This window comes from Watersipora subatra, chromosome 4 (genome assembly GCF_963576615.1).
Source record: "Watersipora subatra chromosome 4, tzWatSuba1.1, whole genome shotgun sequence".
Classification (NCBI taxonomy): Eukaryota; Metazoa; Bryozoa; class Gymnolaemata; order Cheilostomatida; family Watersiporidae; genus Watersipora; species Watersipora subatra.
The window spans coordinates 34,129,647-34,150,101 of NC_088711.1; the positions used below are offsets into that span (position 1 = coordinate 34,129,647).

The 20,455-nt window shown below is 36.5% G+C and overlaps 1 protein-coding gene across 1 annotated transcript; it reads right to left on the reverse strand.

Moving 5' to 3' along the window:
• Positions 1-8,424: 8,424 nt before the first annotated feature.
• Positions 8,425-20,234, reverse strand: LOC137395298 (phosphatidylinositol transfer protein alpha isoform-like). Its single transcript, XM_068082188.1, has 8 exons — positions 19,300-20,234; positions 18,498-18,692; positions 16,669-16,768; positions 14,678-14,755; positions 12,907-13,065; positions 11,616-11,711; positions 10,415-10,537; positions 8,425-8,920 (listed from the first exon to the last, which is right to left on the reverse strand). Exons 1-8 carry the CDS (start codon positions 19,314-19,316, stop codon positions 8,879-8,881), a joined length of 810 nt encoding a protein of 269 aa, XP_067938289.1. The 5' UTR covers positions 19,317-20,234; the 3' UTR covers positions 8,425-8,878.
• Between the last annotated feature and the right edge of the window lie 221 nt (positions 20,235-20,455).

Below are 20,455 nucleotides of genomic sequence, written 5' to 3' on the forward strand. Positions count from 1 at the left end.
AAGTTTTAGGATATTGTCGACACTTTTCAAGGACTTGGTAACATATTTAAATAAGTTTATATGTGTTTTGTATCATTATTATACTTAAACAACTCCACAGAAAAATGGTTAAATTTTTTGATAGGATTTCGGTACAAGGGTTTGGGTTTGGCGTCGATGTATACTTTTCGGGAGTTGTGTGCACATATGCATTTATCATAAAACTCCCAAACACTCGCTTCGCTCGTGTTTGGTCGTAGGATCATAAATCTAATTTACTAGCTAAAAAGCCAAAGAAATTATTACTAGAAATTCCCCTGTCATACAGCCCACGACCGAAGTGATATTGGAAAAAAGAAAGGGTACTGATGGTTGAGAAATGCAATATTAGCAGTCAAATGGCACTGCAGCGCAATAGGATAACTGCAATGGTAGCTGTAATGTACTGGGTGTGGGTGTTATTATATACAACAAACAGCAATAATGAAAGGAAAAGATTATATATTTATATTTTTCCCCCTGCAATAGGAGAAATGCAATATTGGCCAATATTAGAAGTAAAATGCACTGATATTATTAGAATAACTAATATTATTAATATAGTAATAATAGAAAACCAATGCACAATTCTGTTTACATTTCAAAACTTCATAGCTAACAATATCAAGAAGTTGTGATATTTATATAGATTTTTAGAAAATCTTTAGCAAATTTTTAGAAAATTATTATTATAGCTGCTACTGTCAGCAGAGTGTGAACCAGTAATAAGAGAAGAAGTCTTTCTCCAAACGATGGCTGACTCATCTTCCTTAATACAAATAGAGTTCAAGTAAACATAACGTCTATAAAAAGGGCTGCATAGATATTAGTTATGTCGATGAACACATCCTAGCTGTGATCATAACAGAGCAACAAGATAATAACAGCTACAAGAAAAAAATAATCGATACCGAAATGATTCAAATTATTATCATTGTCTCGGTTATGAAGAGGAATGAATTAGGAAAAATAAATATTCCGATAGCGTTGTGACTTTGGTGATGCCTTGGTTTCAAATAATTATATTTTTTGCTGATGGAATGTGAATCATAAGAATGGTAATAGTAAAAATAAAACATTAATCGTATCTCATGTTAACCACTTAACCAAAAATAAAACATTAATTGTATCTCATGTCAACCTCTTAACCAAAAATAAAACATTAATTGTATCTCATGTCAACCACTTAACCAAAAATAAAATTACTTTGACGCCCCCAGAAAAGACAACTTTTGTAAGATTTTCACTACTGTAGGTATGAGCGCCTACAACTTTGTAGGCAACTAATATCACTCCGACACCAACCTGTTGAAAGCTAATATAAAGTTTACTTACAATTTGGTAAGTATTGTCAGTGGTAGAACTGAATGGAATAGTTGTGGTTAGATTCAGCCAGCTAGTGAGCTCCGTATTTAATGATGCGGTGATTGACACATCGTGTCTTATATACTGTATACCCTCGTGTGACTGATTCCCTGCCATCTGCTTTTGATTGCGTATTACAATAACTGCAGATGCAAGGACATGTTTATTACGTAATTAGCTGAGATATGAAAAGATGCGAATGCTAATAGGCTATTTTAGCTGTAGCTTACGTTACGCTACGACATCACTACAGAAGCGCTACACTGTCGCACCGTGCAGTTTCATCAGAGGGTTTCTTGTCTTCTGTGATGCAATAGAATCTGTTTTGTCTGGAACTAGCTTGCATTAATCGAGTATTATTTCATGCAAGAAATTGAGGAGAAAACAAGGAAATATGTGCAACATATTTTATGACACATTACAAAGTATTAAATTTTGTATTCCTGAAATTTATACGTATTCCAGTGATTGATGCGCATGCGTTTAAGGCCTGGTGCGAGTTGCATCAGGTTAACTTTTTGTAAAAAAAGCGGATGTAACTCAGCTGTGCTGAGATGCATAGGGAACAGCTGGTACATGTGCGTGGTCACAATTATTTCATGTTGGTGGTCACATTTGTTTCATGTCAATGATCACATTTGTTTCCTGTTGGTCACATTTGTTTTCTGTTGGTGGTCAGATTTGTTGCATGCCATTCGTGACCCCTCCCCAAAGTTTCTCAAACTCTTCATACTTGGTCTATATTACTCCAACCTTTTAACATAGTAATATATATCATCATTTTGGTAAACATGCAGTTGTTTACACCGTTCAGAGGAAGTGACATAAAACTCGGTCATGCCTACAATTCTGTTTAAAAATAAAAAAGTTTGCAAATCTAAAAACTCTGCAGCATATAAATTGATGATATAGGTAATTGATAAATCTAAATTCATGCCAACTGTCGAAGTTTGTCTCAGTAAGCAGGCCACACGGTATAAGGTAATACCATATATGGTAATACCATATATGGTAATACCATATATGCAGCGATGTAGTGCTAACCTTTTTTTAACCATAACTGTAAAGTTGAGATAAGTGGATGTAGGCGACCAAGAGTCGCAACGCGACTCCACTGCGACGCCACTAAGTGGCGGTTGGAACAGCTAGGGGCGCTGTAAGCCCCCCAGTGAAGTCCGGGGTGAAGCCTCGCCCAAAGCCTACAGTGCTTTAAAAAATAATGTATATGATATGAGAAATGAGCACATCTGTATTCTGCAGTAATAAATAAGTTGAGAAAATAATAAAAATCAATGCCTTTGACCTTTGTCCTTCAGTACAAATGCTGACTGCCATTGGTTTGCTGTAATCTTATTATAGCCTTTGTTGAAGACAACCAATTAGGATCACGATCTTGTCATGTTACATGACCATTACATCACTATACTGTACTGTATGTTGCTTTTATAGTGAATGGCCATTGAATGTCGACTATAATGACATTAGTGTACTTGAATCAATGAAATAGAGCTATAATTTACATTGAAAATTGGCAAAGTCTAAAATTTTTTAACCCCAACTATGTTCACGACATAGATGCTTTAACCGCATCTATGTCATTCAAATAACTTGTGTCGAGGGCAAATAACTTGGCAAATAAGATGTCTTGGCCACATTTACGTGCAGCGGAGGGCTCTAGGAAGTGATACATCTATGTCATTCAACACTACAGTACTACATAACTGCACTACCATTCATACAATGGATTGGATAGATGCTGCGAAGGCAGCAACACGAAGCATTACGAGAACTTACAGTCACGACTGTTTTGCAATATGGATATGCATTCCACGCCTCTTCTTTAAATTCTAGAGAGCCCTTGGGCGCCAATAATCGAACCCACTTTAGCACTTTACTGCAAAAACCCATAATTGCATAAACAACGATGGAGCAACCATTATTAAAAAACCTTAATGGAGTAACCTTAAAAAACACGCAAATCTTTTAACCATAACTTAGTTAGGGAGAGTTAGGGTAGCCCTAAATCACTGCATATATGGTAATACCATATATAGTAATACCATATATAGTATTACCATATATGGTAATACCATATATGGTAATACCATATATAGTATTACCATATATGGTAATGCTATATATGGTAATATAACATATTCTCTTATTTTATAGCATCTCAATAACACTGTAACAATGTAATGCAGCATCTAATAGTCACGGTATTTGTTATGGCATCAGCTGTGACTGCTGAAATAACGATTCTAGCTGGTCTAGAATGGGTGAGGAACTGAAAGACAGAAAAGGCGATGACAAGGTCTTCCACTTTGAATTGCTTCTCTTGCCAAATCAATAATCAATTATGCATATTGGCCTGTTCTGGTACTACAATTATGGGTCTGCCAAAATATTCATGGTATAAAGTATATACGTTATGCACCGCATTCTTTTAGTGTAATAATATTGTATTGTAATAACTCTATGTATAACTCTATGTAATAATTCTATGTATACAGTCTGACACACATAGTGGCTCGGATTAAATATACTTAATCACCAGGTACACAGGAGCATTTACACAGAGGGTCAGCTCAATGATATCATCTAGAAATTCCCCTGTCATACAGCCCACGACCAAAGTAATAATGGAAAAAAAAGGGTACTGCTGGTTGTTGAAAAAGTAGTTGTCAGCAGGAATTGACAGAGTATAGTGTAAATGAGAGTTGTTCGAGATGATATAAAATAAATTTGAAGGAGCCCGACTTCAAAAAGGTGCAACTAACAATTTATTTTGGAAGTAAAGTTGGGTTGAAACCAGGTATATGAGTAATTGGTTAATTGTTGATATTACAGATGTATTTGGGAGTGTAATATAAATCTATGTATATATCTTTTTCAAAGTTTGTCGCCGTATGTGTATTTGTAGGATTGATTGTCTGGCTATAGATCTTAAAATTTTTGAATAGAGTTTCCGTACTGAAGAAGATTTGATCTCAGACCCTGTCATTCTCCAGTCTGACACCCTACCAACTAGACTACAGAAATCGAATCACTAGCTAACCAATATAAGTCATTATATGAGAGCAAATGCCTAACTGCTTTGCATACGACGCGGGTCATAGCAAAACGTCATGAGAAGCTGTTCGCTCACATTATTAAACGTACTGGCTAATAGCACGCAGGCCAATAGCAAAAACTCTCACTACTTCTCATTGTTTATAAGACAAAACGCTTTTCTCATTATATGTAGTTTGATAGTTAGAATGGCAAATGTTGTTATATGTTAAATACAACTCAATTTTCTGTCCAAAGACTTTTCTATTACCCGGGCAACGCCGGGTAGCACAGCTAGTCTATATATATTTCTCAAAGTATGTCTGTGTGTAGTATGTCTGTCTGAATTCCCGCTATAGCTATTATTAAAATAGCCTAGCTGGGCAACAATGCTGACACAATGTCATTGCCTACCTGCATTTGAAGCTTACTAAGTTTGTGGAATTTTCCATTGGCAATGTGCCAGGCCACTTGGCAATGGCCTGCCACTTGCTGGAGAGTTGCCTGCCAGCAAATGGTAAGCAAATCTCATCACTTGTCATTGTTTATAAGCTGAGTTTTAATACCCGGGCAACGCCGGGAGGAACAGCTAGTAGATATATAAAGGTGAAAAAGTTCTATTTTAGAAGTGTAAGTATAGAAAAATGTTAGGAATGTTGTGAATGGAAAGTATATGGGGAATGTAAAGTTGTATATAAAGTAATAGAAATAGAATAATTTGTATATGATATAGAATAATGTTGTAAATAGATTTATATGTAGGCCCTATATAAGTATATGTAAAGTATTTTGTATATAAACTAATAACAAAGGAACTATATAATAATAGAAATATAGAAAAGGAGACATACAAAGTGTTAAGAAAAAGTTCAGTTAGAAAATAATAGAAATAGTTTTGCTAGATAAGTGCAGTGTTCTGTTAAAGGTCGCGCAGTCTAGTCTCCTCGCTTTTACGTTGTAGGATTTGGCCATTGATAGCTAATTGAGTGATGCGCTCCCGAGCGAAGTCGTTAACAAGTAAGTCATTAATGTTTCGAACTCGAGAGAGGGAAGAGTATACCTGGTAGTTCATATTGGAAAAAGTTCGTTTCCTGTTACAGCGGTAAATTATTGAGAGTTGGTTTGTGTGAGCCAATGAATAGTAACTTCAAGATCTTGAAATTGGATTTTACTGAAGGTGCCCAAATTTTTCAGTTTCTCTAATAATAGGGAAAAGTATAGTTCAGTAAAATCTAATCTCAAGAACTTAAAGCTACTATTCTCAATATTTTACCATTGTTACAGGAAACAAACTTTTTCCAATATGAACTATGGTCAGATCTAAAAAAGATAACGACTTGTGAGTTTCTAGCCCGCAGTGTCTAAATCGGTTTGAAAAATGTGTTGGCGATTACCGGTATATGTAATCAGTAGTACCGATACTCTTCCGAGAGAAAGCAACAAACGATATTCCAGCGGTAATTTCGGCCATAGACTGGTGAAATGTGCACGTTTTTCTCGTGAAATGGGCACAGTTGTATGGTTCTACTATGTGTCGCATGGCTTTATGGGCGTTTTGTTGGCCGGTCTTAATTTTGATTATAAAGGTTTGTCAGGCTTTAATAGCGATTTTAGGCCAAATTAATCTTTCTAGTTATGTATAATCCGATCAGATGGGTAAATTTTAGTATATTGTTGACACTTTTCAAAGACTTGGTAATATATTTAAATAGGTTTATATGTGTTTTGTATCATTATTATACTTAAACGACTCTACTACAAAAAAATGGTTCAATTTTTTAATGGGATTGCGGTACAAGGGTTTGGGTACAACCGTTGATGGATACTTTTCGGGAGTCGTGTGCACATATGCATTTATCATAAAGCTACCAAACACTCGCTTCGCTCGTGTTTGGTCATGGGATAATACAGAAAGCTGCTAGAGTAGTTTGGTGGGTAGATTGGAATGAACATAGACTGACTCGATAACAGATGAGAAGAAAAGCTGAAATCATCAAAGGCAATGTCAAAGCTTTCAGAAACAAATGTTGACATCACCAGGACAAACATCTACTAACATCAATTTCTTGCATTCATTCCAACTCTGTTAAAATTCAATTAGGCTTTTAATACATTCATTGCATAGAAAGTCACTCCTGAATTTCTACGGCATTAGCTGTGCACTAGTTCATGATAAAAGAGTCCAGATAATAACATCTTTACTGTTTTCCAGTTTTACAACAGAATATAATCATTTCAATAAATTAATTATAATATCGCAGATTGAGCAATCTAGACCTGCATCAATGTATTTTGTTTACGAATGCCCTGATGGTGTTACAGAGTAAGATCTTCATTCGTCACACTGTTTCATTTTTATAGCGCAGCAAATCATATATTTGTTGTAATCGCTATGAACAACAAATATGGAATAGAGAACAACTATTACAACTAACTTCAAAGTTCTTCTTCATTTGAAGAACAAATCAGATTTTGCAGAAAAGTGTCAAGTATGGGTTAGTGGAGAACACAGGTCATGCAAAACAGAGACCCATCACCCCAAACTGATGCAAGCGAATGCAATATTTTAAGTTAGTTGTTAAAAGCAAAACAGCTGGCATAATGCAGCAAACTCTTATGTAAAATCTTGATGGCTTGCCGTGTCATCAAACATTACAACGCTACAAGTTATTCACCTACACAATGCAAAAATTATTAATATTTTTAGTACAGCACTAAAAAAGAATTTATACCTAGTTTCGCATTTTTTGCTGGGTTACAAAAAAGTGTTCTTAGATATACAAATAGTAAAGTACTAGAGTTGCTCCCTAAAGGAATTTATGACTACCAGAAACAACCTTTGGTCCTACATGTAAAGTAATCAAATGTAGCAACTATTAAGACATTCACAAATCATACTATGCATTCACCAATTTGCTCAAGGGCGGCCCATTCTTACTATAGGCATGGTATTTTCTAGAGACGTTCACTACTCGGAGGAGTGAACTGACTTCAACAAAATTAACAATGAGAGAAACGGTTAAAAAAGAATGATGTGTCATAGATGGTACAATGGTCTTCCATAATTCTCATGTAAATCGATAAAATATTACATTGCGCTTTAGAATGAACCAGTTAATATTGCAAGCTGGACATAAGTATACATCTATACATACTTGTATACGTGTTAAACAGTGAACAATTAGCTGTTTTATTCAGGTTTTCTAGTATTTGTAAGCCTCTTCTTTGGTGATTAGCTGATTAAGGATATTTCACTTAACCGATTAGCTGAGTCAACTATTTGCTTATCCTGTCAGCCGTTAATATTTTTGGTCAGTTTAGAGCATAAGTAATGAATTTTGTTGTTTCTTGTACTGATGCTTGCACTTTAGTTATTGCACCATGATTTTCTCTTATGAATACCCTTGTGTGAGAATTTAGTGAAAGCGTCAGTTTTGATTTTGACCCACAAGTTGTAACAGCCAGTAAGCGCTATCGCCTCAACACCAGGAGTCATTCCTGGTATAATAAGCTGGTTTCCTAGGACTATAGCTGCATAAAGTGTATTGACTGACCCCCCCCCCCCCCCCTTCAGCGTATCAGCAGACTGGCAAGTTGACTTACCAGCAGACCAACAAGTTGGTGTATCAACTAACAAAGTCTCTGCGCTAACTGGTAAGGAATCTATGGATTGGTTTACCCAGTCTGTGCACTGATGCACAAAATCATGTCGTCTGCTGCCTATACACAGGCTTGTGTATTGACCCACTCTTGTGCACGGATAGTGACCCGTTAGTGTTCTCAGGTCTTCCTAAAGTCTGTGAATTGACGCACTGGACCCACTTTAGATTATGTGTGTCCACTCATTGAGTTGCTTCACTGACTCTCATTCCGCCTGTTTTATCACCCATTTTTTCCATGACCAACCATCCGTGTTGGCTCCCCTCTTCTAGTAGTTTACTTCACTAATATTATCACCCAGAGTAGAGCAGAAGAAGATAAATCCTCGTTATCTGTCTTGCTTTAATTACCTCACAATAATCAGGTAGTACAAGTAAAAGCATCTTAAAAATCACCTGAACACTATTATATCCGCTGAACAAATGGTCATAGTACAGTCCTATTAATGCAACAACACTTACTCGAACAACCGTGGTAGTGAAAGGATAACTTCAAATATAATTATATGGCTCAAACCAGCTAGATGCCTTACAAATTTTAATAAGAGAAACAAGCGTAACCATTTACATAAATATAAAGATTTCTCTATAAATTTTGATAGAACAGAAACAGCTACATTTTCACAGACCAACAACGATATATCGCTAGGAATGTAAATGCCACCAGATGTGTCAATAGGTAGGTAGAGATGCATCAGGACAGGCAGACGATGTACGACTGTCTTTGTTACTTGAGATGGCCGTAGAGAATAGACTAGACGAAGGATAGGAGAGCTCGCTGTCCCTTACTCCCCAGCCATGCCTTTGACCGGATCCGTTCTTCTCGCCTGCAATCATACATCAGTAGATAAATTCAAGCCCTTGCTTTCACCTTCTATAATTTAAAAACGTTCGAGCCAAATGCTTAGTAATTGTACGGGTCTAAAGGAAAGCATGAGAAATATGGAGACACGCAGACGGGGAAACAGCGAGTAGCACCAAATAGTGACACCAACAGTAACTATTTCTTCCTGTTGTAGTAGGCCGGTCCATATGGCGGACATGTTTGATGTATACGATAAGTCTTCTGGTGCACCCTTTGATGGACAGGAAACATGAGTTTTGTACCTTAATTTTTAACAAAAAGACATTCAAAGATGAACTCACACAAAATCCTTTTAGATTTTATCGTATTGGTAATTTTTATCATTTGCGATTGTTTTTGAGATGATCTGACTGCCCAGATGTTTCAAGATTGTTTTTGAGATGATCTGACTGCCCAGATGTTTCAAGATTGTTTTTGAGATGATCTGACTGCCCAGATGTTTCAAGATTGTTTTTGAGATGATCTGACTGCCCAGATGTTTCAAGATTGTTTTTGAGATGATCTGACTGCCCAGATGTTTCAAGATTGTTTTTGAGATGATCTGACTGCCCAGATGTTTCAAGATTGTTTTTGAGATGATCTGACTGCCCAGATGTTTCAAGATTGTTTTTGAGATGATCTGACTGCCCAGATGTTTCAAGATTGTTTTTGAGATGATCTGACTGCCCAGATGTTTCAAGATTGTTTTTGAGATGATCTGACTGCCCAGATGTTTCAAGATTGTTTTTGAGATGATCTGACTGCCCAGATGTTTCAAGATTGTTTTTGAGATGATCTGACTGCCCAGATGTTTCAAGATTGTTTTTGAGATGATCTGACTGCCCAGATGTTTCAAGATTGAAATCGACAAAATTTAATTGCGGTTAAAACATTCAGAAGAAAAATAAATAAGTGCGAAATGATGTAACTATTTGCTATCGTTGCTATAATTGATATCGGCTATTGCGTTTAAGTTGCAGCATTACGCGTTTCTATTCTGCTGATCTTTTTGCAACTATAAATTTTTTTGTCATAATCACACTATTGCCTGATCTGAGCGTTTTAAACGCTGTCAAGTTTCGCCAATTTTAATCTTGAAACATCCTGGCAGTCAGGTCATCTCAAACATAAGAAACAATAATGAAAGATAGAGAAAATACCAACACTTTATAATAAAATCTCAAGAAATCCTGTGCAAGTTGATATTTGACAAGTGTGTGAGACACATACTTGACACCCCCTTAGTAGGGCGTTGGTAGCTCTCTAGGAAAAGAGAACATTAGATAGCTTCAAATAAGTTAAAGATTCTTCTTATTCCTCTCAAGATTTATTCTAACTTGCTAAACTAGACGCTGAACTCCGCAAATCGCTTACCGAGTCATTCCTTTTACAAAATTAATGACTCGTTAAGCGATTTCCAATGTAGGTGTAGAGTTTTGTAGACTTGCTCTGTAGAACAAACTAAAATGTAACAAACCTCATCCAACTCTATTTTGTTCTTCTCTTCAATGGCGCGGATCTCTTCCATGGTCAGACCGTACCATTTGTCCATCCAGCAAAACACTTGCCTATGGAAGTTGGTAAAGATGCGCCTTTCTCCCTACAGGTCAAAGCAAACTATCAAAATAAGAATAGCTGGTGATCATTTCTCGCCTATACAACATGTATGCCTGGAGCACACAACTGAACACTACACTAGCCCTTATGTTAATAGCCAAATCGGTAGTTGTTGTTTCACAGACTTAATAACAGTCTTACGCGTAGACAGCGAGATATCAGTTGATAATGGCACAAATACTACTTCACAAAAATAAAATTTGTGGGCAAGTAACAGACACTATATAAAGAAAACCACAAGGTATGACACCGTGTGAAACCAAATAACTTTTCAGACTCGGGTAAGCTTGACTACCTTCTCATTTGCTTTGAGAACCATGCAAGATATGTACATATGTACGAGCAGCTAAAAATCTCTTGTATTTAGCGGTGATATCAAGTACAATTAGACTTACAAAATAGTAGAAAAAATGGATTCAGTGTCCCTAAAATGTACACCATCACATGGCATCACGTGCTGACTGAATAAAACAAGAAGACACCACCAGATGAGAAGCTCACAGCTCAATGTAAGCACACTTAATCATACAGGTAAAAGGTAACGTAAAACCATTTGTGGTAAGTAACACCAAAGCAAGCTAAACCTTATCACTGTATCAACAAATGCCAGAGTACGAAGGGAGCAAATAGCATGTGATCTCAGTAAGAACACTAAGCGTACGCTATCCTCAACTGACCGCAATATAAACCACGACTAACAGGGTGATAAGCCATCAGATGCTAATGCCATGACAATGTTATGTTCCAACGTTCAGAAACCCAACGCATTCACAAGCAGCATTCATAAGCAGTTAAACATTTCTGTTATTTAATATTCATTACGGATTATTGATTGACATGCAGAGTTCACAGATAACAAGAAAGTGGCAAAGTTCAAACACACTACCATAAACAAGGGCAAACATCAAAATGGGATCAAAAGTAGTCAGCTGCCTAAAGGTCAGGGAAGGACGCGGCGTAAGTGATATTGAGCCATTAACAGACTGTGATATGAATAAATGTAGTTTTGTTGTAAGATGTTTATGCAGGAAGCACAGAAATAGCGAGGAGATGATACGTACACTCATGATGAACTTTTCGACTCTGTTCTGAAGACCAAACCAGATGAACTCAGCCCTGACAAGCTTGTAGGAGCACATCATTGGGGTGGCTGTACTCTAAAATAATCCAGTGTTAGTTAAAATTTACCCCGAGTTCTGCAAAACACTAGAATAGCGTTAGTTAGCACAATTCTCCAGAAGTGGGTTGGTACGGCGCAAGTGTAAATACATAGGACTAAACAAAATCAATTGGAACTAAGTTTTTTTTTCTGTAGTTCATACAAGAATTACATGTATAATTGCAACTACATGTATATGATGGCTATCATCTGCGCAATAAGCAACTCACGAGTTCCTGCAATGCCTTCCCTACTACCCGACCTCAAGACTTCAAGACATTTAAACAGCTTCTAAAACTAGACTTGAGCACAAGATGAGAACACTGAACAGGTGCACTCAATCTGAAGCAGTGATAAAACAAGCTGGGGTGGCACTCCTCGTGGGCTCTGATTCACTATGTAATATAAGTTGTAGCAAAGCTGTCCTCAGCCTTTACAACATCCTTTGTTAGTTAGAACTTGGAGACCACGGTTATGCGCACTATTGATGACAATAAGGTCCGTTTAAATGTTTAACATCAAATATAAACTTGAACACACAAGTTATAATACAACAACTCCATTGTCAGCAACCTGTAAGACATCACAATGCGAATTCTCTTGGAAATGATTCTCAATCAGTAATAGGTTTTGTGTAAAGCACTGAAAATATCTCATTTCATTGCTTTATATTTCATTAGAGAACAAAAGAAACTTCACTAATAACAGTAAGTTAATGAGTAGAGCTATGATATATTTTATAAAATGAATATTTTTTTACTAAGAGTTGTTACAAACAGGTTTTACCATCCAACTACACATTTTTTGCACGAATTTAATATATGCAAAAGTTTTAGTGTTTTGTCTGTGTTTTCATACCAGGGCGCATCACATTTTAGCTATTTTTTACATACATGTAGTATTGCACTTCAATTACCAACAAGAAACCAAACTTTTACATTTTCTGGTTAATGTGTGTAACATATTGTGTAATATGATTACCACATCTATAGGCAGTTTACTATTGATAATTGCAGTACACTGATGACTTCATATGCCCAACTGTGAAAGAACACCGCTGAAAGTAATAAAATGTTTCAAGAAGAAAAGAGTCTAAACAGCCTCAGATACTAGAATCTTATCATTCCTCACTATAAATAATATAAAACACTCGAAGAAGACTGAGAACTAACATTATAACCAGACAACCTCACCTTCCAATCCGAGGTCAATGGACCGCGGCCTGTCTTCTTTGACTGGAACTTAGTTGGGTCCTCATCCGCTTTGTAATCTGAGGGGCGAACCATGTCATTGGCAATGTCTATGTATATAACTTCACGTTTCTTGAGCTCCTCTGGTGTTAGCTTGTGTGCCTATAAAACACGGGTATAAACAATAAGCTTGATCAATAGCAGTGATACTACTGACGCTGATGACTGGTCAACTATTTTAGTAATTGCTATGAAATAATGGGCACTACTTTAGGTTCCTTCCAGGAAAGCAACATAGTTGTATATAGATTATTAAAAACAGGTTGGTGAGAGCACAAGCGGTGCACCAACTCCCAGTGTCTACCAAATAAAACCTTCAAAAATGCACATAGTTTAGCTGGAATAAATTTTTTCAAAGATAGACTCGACTGTCCTAACCAAAGAAATGATGACCCTTCTACCTATCATCTGTTCTACTGTCGTACATGGACATTTGTTGCCCTCCAAATCATGATAGTGAACATTGCAGTCACTAGTAATACACTGAGCCAGCAAACATGAGATTTGGTTGTAGAGGTCAACATGAGCATTTATAAATTTGTACGCAAACTTGAGAGCTTTGAATGCTATGTGGCAACCCGTAAGGCTGGTTCACACTATATCGCAGCATGTCGGTACTAATCACATGATACTTCGGTGATCGTATGTAATAATAATGTTCACACTATCACATCCCCGTTCACATCAGCAAATAGTCTGCAATATAGTGATTCCTTTATACAATGTAAATGCAGAAATGATGACATACTAGTCCCGCAGCAACTGTCATGAAAGAAAATATAGATCGTACAATCCGCAACGACCAATCACCATCGCCGAAGTGGTACAAATTGCACAGGCTGTTGTGAATGCTCGGCGAACTACCGTTTGACGGTGACAATCATTCTCGACGTATCCACATTGCCTCGACGATGTTATCGATTTACGTTACACATAGTCCATGAATAATCGCCGAGAGTATAACCCGACAAATGACGATATAATGTGAACCGGCCTTACATCTAGCTAATTTATCTCACTCAACTAATCTGTTGAGAGATAAGATCCACTGGCCACAAGGTAAGGTATTAGAGTGACAACGGAAGTTTCAAAGTATTTAGTTTCACTGCCATATGAAACGGGCATCTTTGAAATCAATCTATTTTTTGTCTTGATTTGTTCACTATTGATGTTACGCCACTGCCTACCGGATCAAAGACCCAGAATGCATTTGAAAAAGATGAGTAGAAGAGTTGAGCGATGTTTAGCTTTCACAAACAAAACAACACAAACTGCAGTGTAAAGGTCAGCATTTTTGCTGCACGAGACTGCTGCCAATATAGAAAGCATACATAACAACTTCAGTTGAGAATATTCAACTTCGCACTGACCTTGACAGTGTGTAGCAGCCTTAGCATGCGGTCATCAGCGACGCAATGTTTTGTTACGAGATCGCTGACGAGGTACTGCGACTAAAACAGGAGCTACGCTCAGCAGCAACACTCTGCTCCTCAGAGCAGACATTTTATGCCGACTTCGTAAACACCCCGCGATATAATCATCGACAACACGGCTTTATGTAGTGACCAGCACACCAAAGTAGTCTGCCATGCGGGATTGTACAGAGATCTTGCAGCCAATTTGGAAACCAGGCTTAAGCAATATATCCTTGCACTGCCACAGAGCTTGAAAACAATAGCTATAGTACTTTGGAATTGTGACAACCGCTACTCACATTCTCAGTGTTTCCATTGTCAGCTAAGTGCATTGATTCTATGGATATGGAAAACTTGTCTTTCATATATTCTGGATTCTAAAAAACAAAATAAAAACCCGTCACCATCCATGTTATTGCGGTTATAAAAGAGGAACAACAGGGGTCGGATATGAGGCAATATTCACGTAAGACTTGAACAGTTGTATGAATTATAAAAGGAATGGACAAATAAGCAATGAATGAACAATGATCAGTGACTCGGAAATGTACGCTGCAGGAGTAGATTATCAGCATTATGATAATATTATGAATGTGCTTTTCAAGCTACTACAACCTTATAAAGCCCGTCATCACATTCAGTGTACAGTAAAATATATACGTATGAAATTAGTTTGTTCCGGAAGCCTTTTTGTAAGCAGAAAATTTCATAAGTACGGACACAGTTTATCCTATAAATGCCCTAATCTACTTCAAACCCCCACAAAACTCGGATGTGATATTTGTATATATTATAATGGTTAAAACCTCTAACAAATACATGTTAATATTATATTACTGCATATTTAATAGGAAAAGTACATATGCAAATAACAGAGAAATAACGAATAAGAACTATGACTGGTATGTTCGTATACCTTTGGTGTTGGCCGACTAGGCTAATTAGTTTAAGTAGGCTAAAATGTTTCACTTGAAAACTTTGTATGCAGAGTTTTTTGTAAATAGAGTTTCTGCTGTAGCCTGTTACTAAAATACCATTCATAAAGCTTGGCGGAGCATGACACCAATGCAGTCACACATTTGTCAACAGAGTCTCTGTAACTTAAACAGTTACAATGTAATATAATTATATATCCGGCACTATTCTAAAGAATGGCTAAACATAATAAAGGTTTTGGTAATCAGCAATGCTGACGCAATCTGACCTAGAGAGCCAGCTCAAGGGCAGGCATAAAGTTAAATTTGACTTCTGTTGGAACTTCAATATGGCACCTGATAATGCTAGTGCTATGGCTGGTATGCTAGTGCTATGGCTAAGGAATACCAAGGGTAGGTTATAGTCGGTACACTTCACCGTCGTAATCTTTCTACTATCAACTACACATTTAATCACCACCAGATCGTCTTGCAAGTTTCAATGTCAACTAAACATATTAAGTAGTGTACACAATCCGAGATAAACTGGCTATTGGCAAGCCCTTACGAGCAGTCAGTGAACTCAGTTGCGCATTGATTATTGATCTAAGTGACCCTATATCCGAATTGCAACAGGCAGTACTGTTTGTAGTTCATGACATGCATTCTTTATGCATTATTTTGTGTGAGGGTGTTGCTCTGCCAAGTGGTTCAGTCCTACTAGCTGTAGATTCAAGCACACCAATAGCTAATTAATAGCTAACTGTCCATAGATTTTACAGTTGAATAGAGATGAACAAACTTAGTGGGTGGGTGAATCACCCAGAGTATTGGTCATCATAGCCGCTAATCTAGCGGTACCTCTAATGAGTTTATCATAATTATTACATGCCTATCTCAAGACCTACTACTAAGAGCTTATAAATACATCACTACGTTATATCTTGAGGTAGCTATTATGAACTTATGCAGAGTGTCAGCTAAACATATAATCCCAGCCCTTGACATCAGCTGTTACTAATTAGGTGACCAGGTAAAGCGATCAAACCTCAACACTCTTAATCAACTCACAAATATGATCACACCAGAGACACACTTTCTTAAACTACCAGATTTTAGTTTATTCAATGAAGCAGCTATGCAGATAATTAGTTGAAATACTTGAAACCTAAATTGTAATGAAAAATACATATCATTGTGTCGAGGGCAAATAACTTGAAGATGTCTTGGCCACATTTACGTGCATCGGAGGGGCTCTAGGAAGTGATACATCTATGTCATTCAGCACTACAGTGCTACATAACTGCACTACCATTCATGCAATGGATTGGATAGATGCTGCGAAGGCAGCAACACGAAGCATTACGAAAACTTACAGTCACGACTGTTTTGCAATATGGATATGCATTCCATGCCTCTTCTTTAAATTCTAGAGAGCCCTTGGGCGCCAATAATCGAACCCACTTTGGCACTTTACTGCAAAAACCAATAATTGCATAAACAACGATGGAGTAACCATTATAGTAACTGATGTCACAAACTGGTGGCAGGAATAATATACTTCCCTTACACACATTAAACTTGTATCTAGTCTTAAACAGTCTGGCCATGTTTCCAATTCTCTGTTTATTATTATTCACTGCTTTCACACCTTACTTTTCCTCACGAGTAGCATCTTATCTTCCCTTTAATAAAACTATGCTAATAATGTGTATCAAAATACCATCACAATCACATTATTGTTTTTTCTGTAGTTGGATTGCCTAATCATAGACAAACAATATCCATTTACAGCGTCTTACAGCTGATATGATTCGTCAAACAAGTTCATTGATTTGCTCATCAAATTTTATTGGAGTTTTATTAGAAGCCTTTGCTTTTTGGTCCCCAAATATATTAAGCGAAGCAACCAGACCTTAAGGCAATCACACATGATCCAGCAGTTAATGAGTGCATAGCATTACAGTAGTGTAGCCTGCAGTCTTGTTAAAGTGAGGAGTTAGATACAATTTTCCACTTTGTCCAAACTATTTCTTATCAATAGTTGGACTCGCGATAAAGCAGCAGCTTTTTGAGTAAATAACTTACAAAACCTTAAAAGCAATCTTTCTCAAAAATCAACCTAATTTGTATTCGTAGAGAGCAAACGGTCTAGTAGCAACCTGGCAGAGAAGTTGTATTGTAAGGATCTTCTCAACACCGCTATCACACAAAGATGCTTTTAACCTGTAGTTATCTAAACCTATACCTAAATGTGTTGAAAATATTTCAGAACTAGTTTAGGCATCATAAACAAACAAGAAGGTAAAGGAGAAAAAAGTGACAAAAACTTGAAATACCATTAGAGAGATTAAAGTTTAAATATGAAAAGAAAAAGTAATTATGCTCAATAACAATCAGTGATTCACTTTTGTCAGAATTGAACAGTTTCCTGCCAAGTTCTTTAAAATCGGTGAGAGCGCTTCCAGCTTTCAAGTATTGGGGAAAAGTTTATTACAACCCAAAACCTGAATGCCAATACCATTGTGATAATGCTCAAATCATTCTAAAACTAATTAGGAAGAGTTTTTGTGCTGCTTTGATGAAAGAACTAACTTTTTAACTTTAATAGCAACTACATTGCATAGAGTTGATATTAACTCTTTCGCTACCGTAAGCCGATGTATCTGCTTATCAATTGGGTTTCACTTTTCTGTTCATTACGAAGACTACACATTAGCTAAACTAATCAAATTTGGTCTCCAACGAAACAACCTTGTTGCCAATCACGTGCACCCAATACAAAATTTTTTGGCTCAACAATTCAATTTCTAATTATTTGCCAAAGCGGCAAAACTAGATCGTTATTGTCATGGCAATAAGAAACACACCACGTTTGTTCAACGCAAAGAAAGCGTCAGAAGAATTGTGAGAGTGAGATTCACTAAACAATTTTATACTTATCTTGTAAATAATTTTTTTCTGAACAAGATGGATTTTACAGTAAAACAATATCTGTTTTTATTCTCGCGATATATCTTTTGAATACTAGCGCTATATCATTTTTTTGTCGAAAATCTGTTTGAATTAATTTGGGCAGAATAATTGTTCGGTCAGAATTTAATGCGGTAGCAAAAGAGTTAAAATAGCTCTATGTTCCAATATTTCAAGTGCTGAGAACAAGTACATGTAAATGAAATATTCAACTGTCATTCATAATACCTACCTTGCTAGATGGTAGACTTTGTGAGTGTATTGGCCAGTGCCGAACTCGCCGTGAAATATTGGCTTATCAGTATAAGGCTCATTGGCAAGAATTTCTATTCCTTCTCCACCACCAGTTTCATTTTTGCTAGCATCCGCCACTGAATAAAGCTGTCCCACTTGGTACTCCTCGACAGACATTGGAAGTATAATGCGACTAGAAAAAACAATGTTTATGCACAGATGACAATAAGCTTGAATTAACAAGGAAATGTTACATAAAACACCTCGATTGCATAAACACTGGTAACACACGAAGCACTACTAACATACAAAACACTGATAACACACAAAACACTACTAACATACAAAACACTGATAACACACGAGACACTGGTAACACACGAAACACTACTGATAACACACGAGACACCGATAACACACAAAACACTACTGGTAACACACGAAACACTGGTAACACACGAAACACTGCTAACACACGAAACACTGATAACACATGAACCACTGCTAACACATAAAACACTGCTAACATACGAAACACTTCTATCATATTAAACCCTGCTAACATATGAAAAAATGACAACACACAAATACTGATAACACACGAAACACTGGTAACACACGAAACACTGGTAACACACGAAACACTGCTAACATACGAAACACTGCTAACACATGAAACACTTCTAACACATAAAACACTGCTAGGACATAAAACACTGCTAGAACATGAAACACTGCTATCACAAACACATAAAAGTTACACAAACAGAGCATCAAATAGATTGAATTAGTCTACTTACAATTCCTTGATTATCATTTTTGTGTCTTGTATCCTTTTGTTATAGTTAGATCACAGATAAGTAGGTCCTGCTTGAGCTAGTTGCAAAGTTTGGTATGATGTAAGGTATTAGCTAATTAAGGATATCTAAAACAACAGTGGTTCAATTACGTTTTCTTCATTGTAGCAAGTCATACAAACGCATCCTAAAATAAGACTCTTCTTTTTATTTAGGAAGAATAACAATTACACATGTATAGACATTCGGTGTAATTAAATAGACTAATTTAGGAATAGTTTTAAGATATATACAAAGAAGTTGTCTGCATATAAATGACAACTGTTTGAGTTATGTACAATAAACACAAAAAAGATAGGAATAACGTTGTTATGATCTCCACACTGCTAAGCAGCACCAAAGCAATTAACATGAACTACAAATGTGAACTTGAACCAAGAAGAGCCTGTCAATTACAACGACTATGTGTTTATAGTCATAATAGGGTATGACAATTGGATGACATTAATACCCAGCTTGCTCTTAGAGCCCTGTGCGGTATCCATAAACAAGCACCTGCATCAAGCACATTTTGACCTACCAAAAATTTAGGAGTTTCAATTTGAGCGTTTACCAGCATTCTACAGCGTTACATGTGTAGAAAAACATGGGCGTAACTTTTTACCACTAGAAAGAAATATAAATGACATACATCTGCTAAAATCATATACTCACCAACAAACCACTCTGGTGTTTAATATTTTCATAAATATTATCTTATTTATTTTATTATTTTTATTAATAAATTATACTGCCTGCATATAGTTATATCATTAATAGGAAGTTTAACATATCAACATTATCGCCCGAATTATAGCTTAACCGATGTTTCGACTATTTATGTCTATACTGTATTTCAATTAGCAATACAAAAGTAAACCAGGCTACTTGTGATATTGTAATGACACTACAACAAAAAAACTAGACACGCGTATAAAAAAAGAACTGCAAGTACATGTACACGACTAATTAGGCTTTACGAGATTCAAGTCTTCCTGGAGACTGATCCAGAATGAGTGAATTAGACCGTGTCTTGCAGGTAAATTATCGGTTTGAGCTGTCTCTACTTATCGTATAACATCAAGTTTACGAATATTTGCCGAAACAACGGGTCCATACG

What these genes read in the sequence shown, in the direction of transcription:
- LOC137395298 (XM_068082188.1), bottom strand. An exon ending in AAAGTCTACCATCTAGCAAG is followed by an intron (nt 16,769 to 18,497) that starts GTAGGTATTATG and finishes TGGTTTTTGCAG; the next exon opens with TAAAGTGCCAAAGTGGGTTC. An exon ending in ATTGCAAAACAGTCGTGACT is followed by an intron (nt 14,756 to 16,668) that starts GTAAGTTTTCGT and finishes TTTGTTTTTTAG; the next exon opens with AATCCAGAATATATGAAAGA.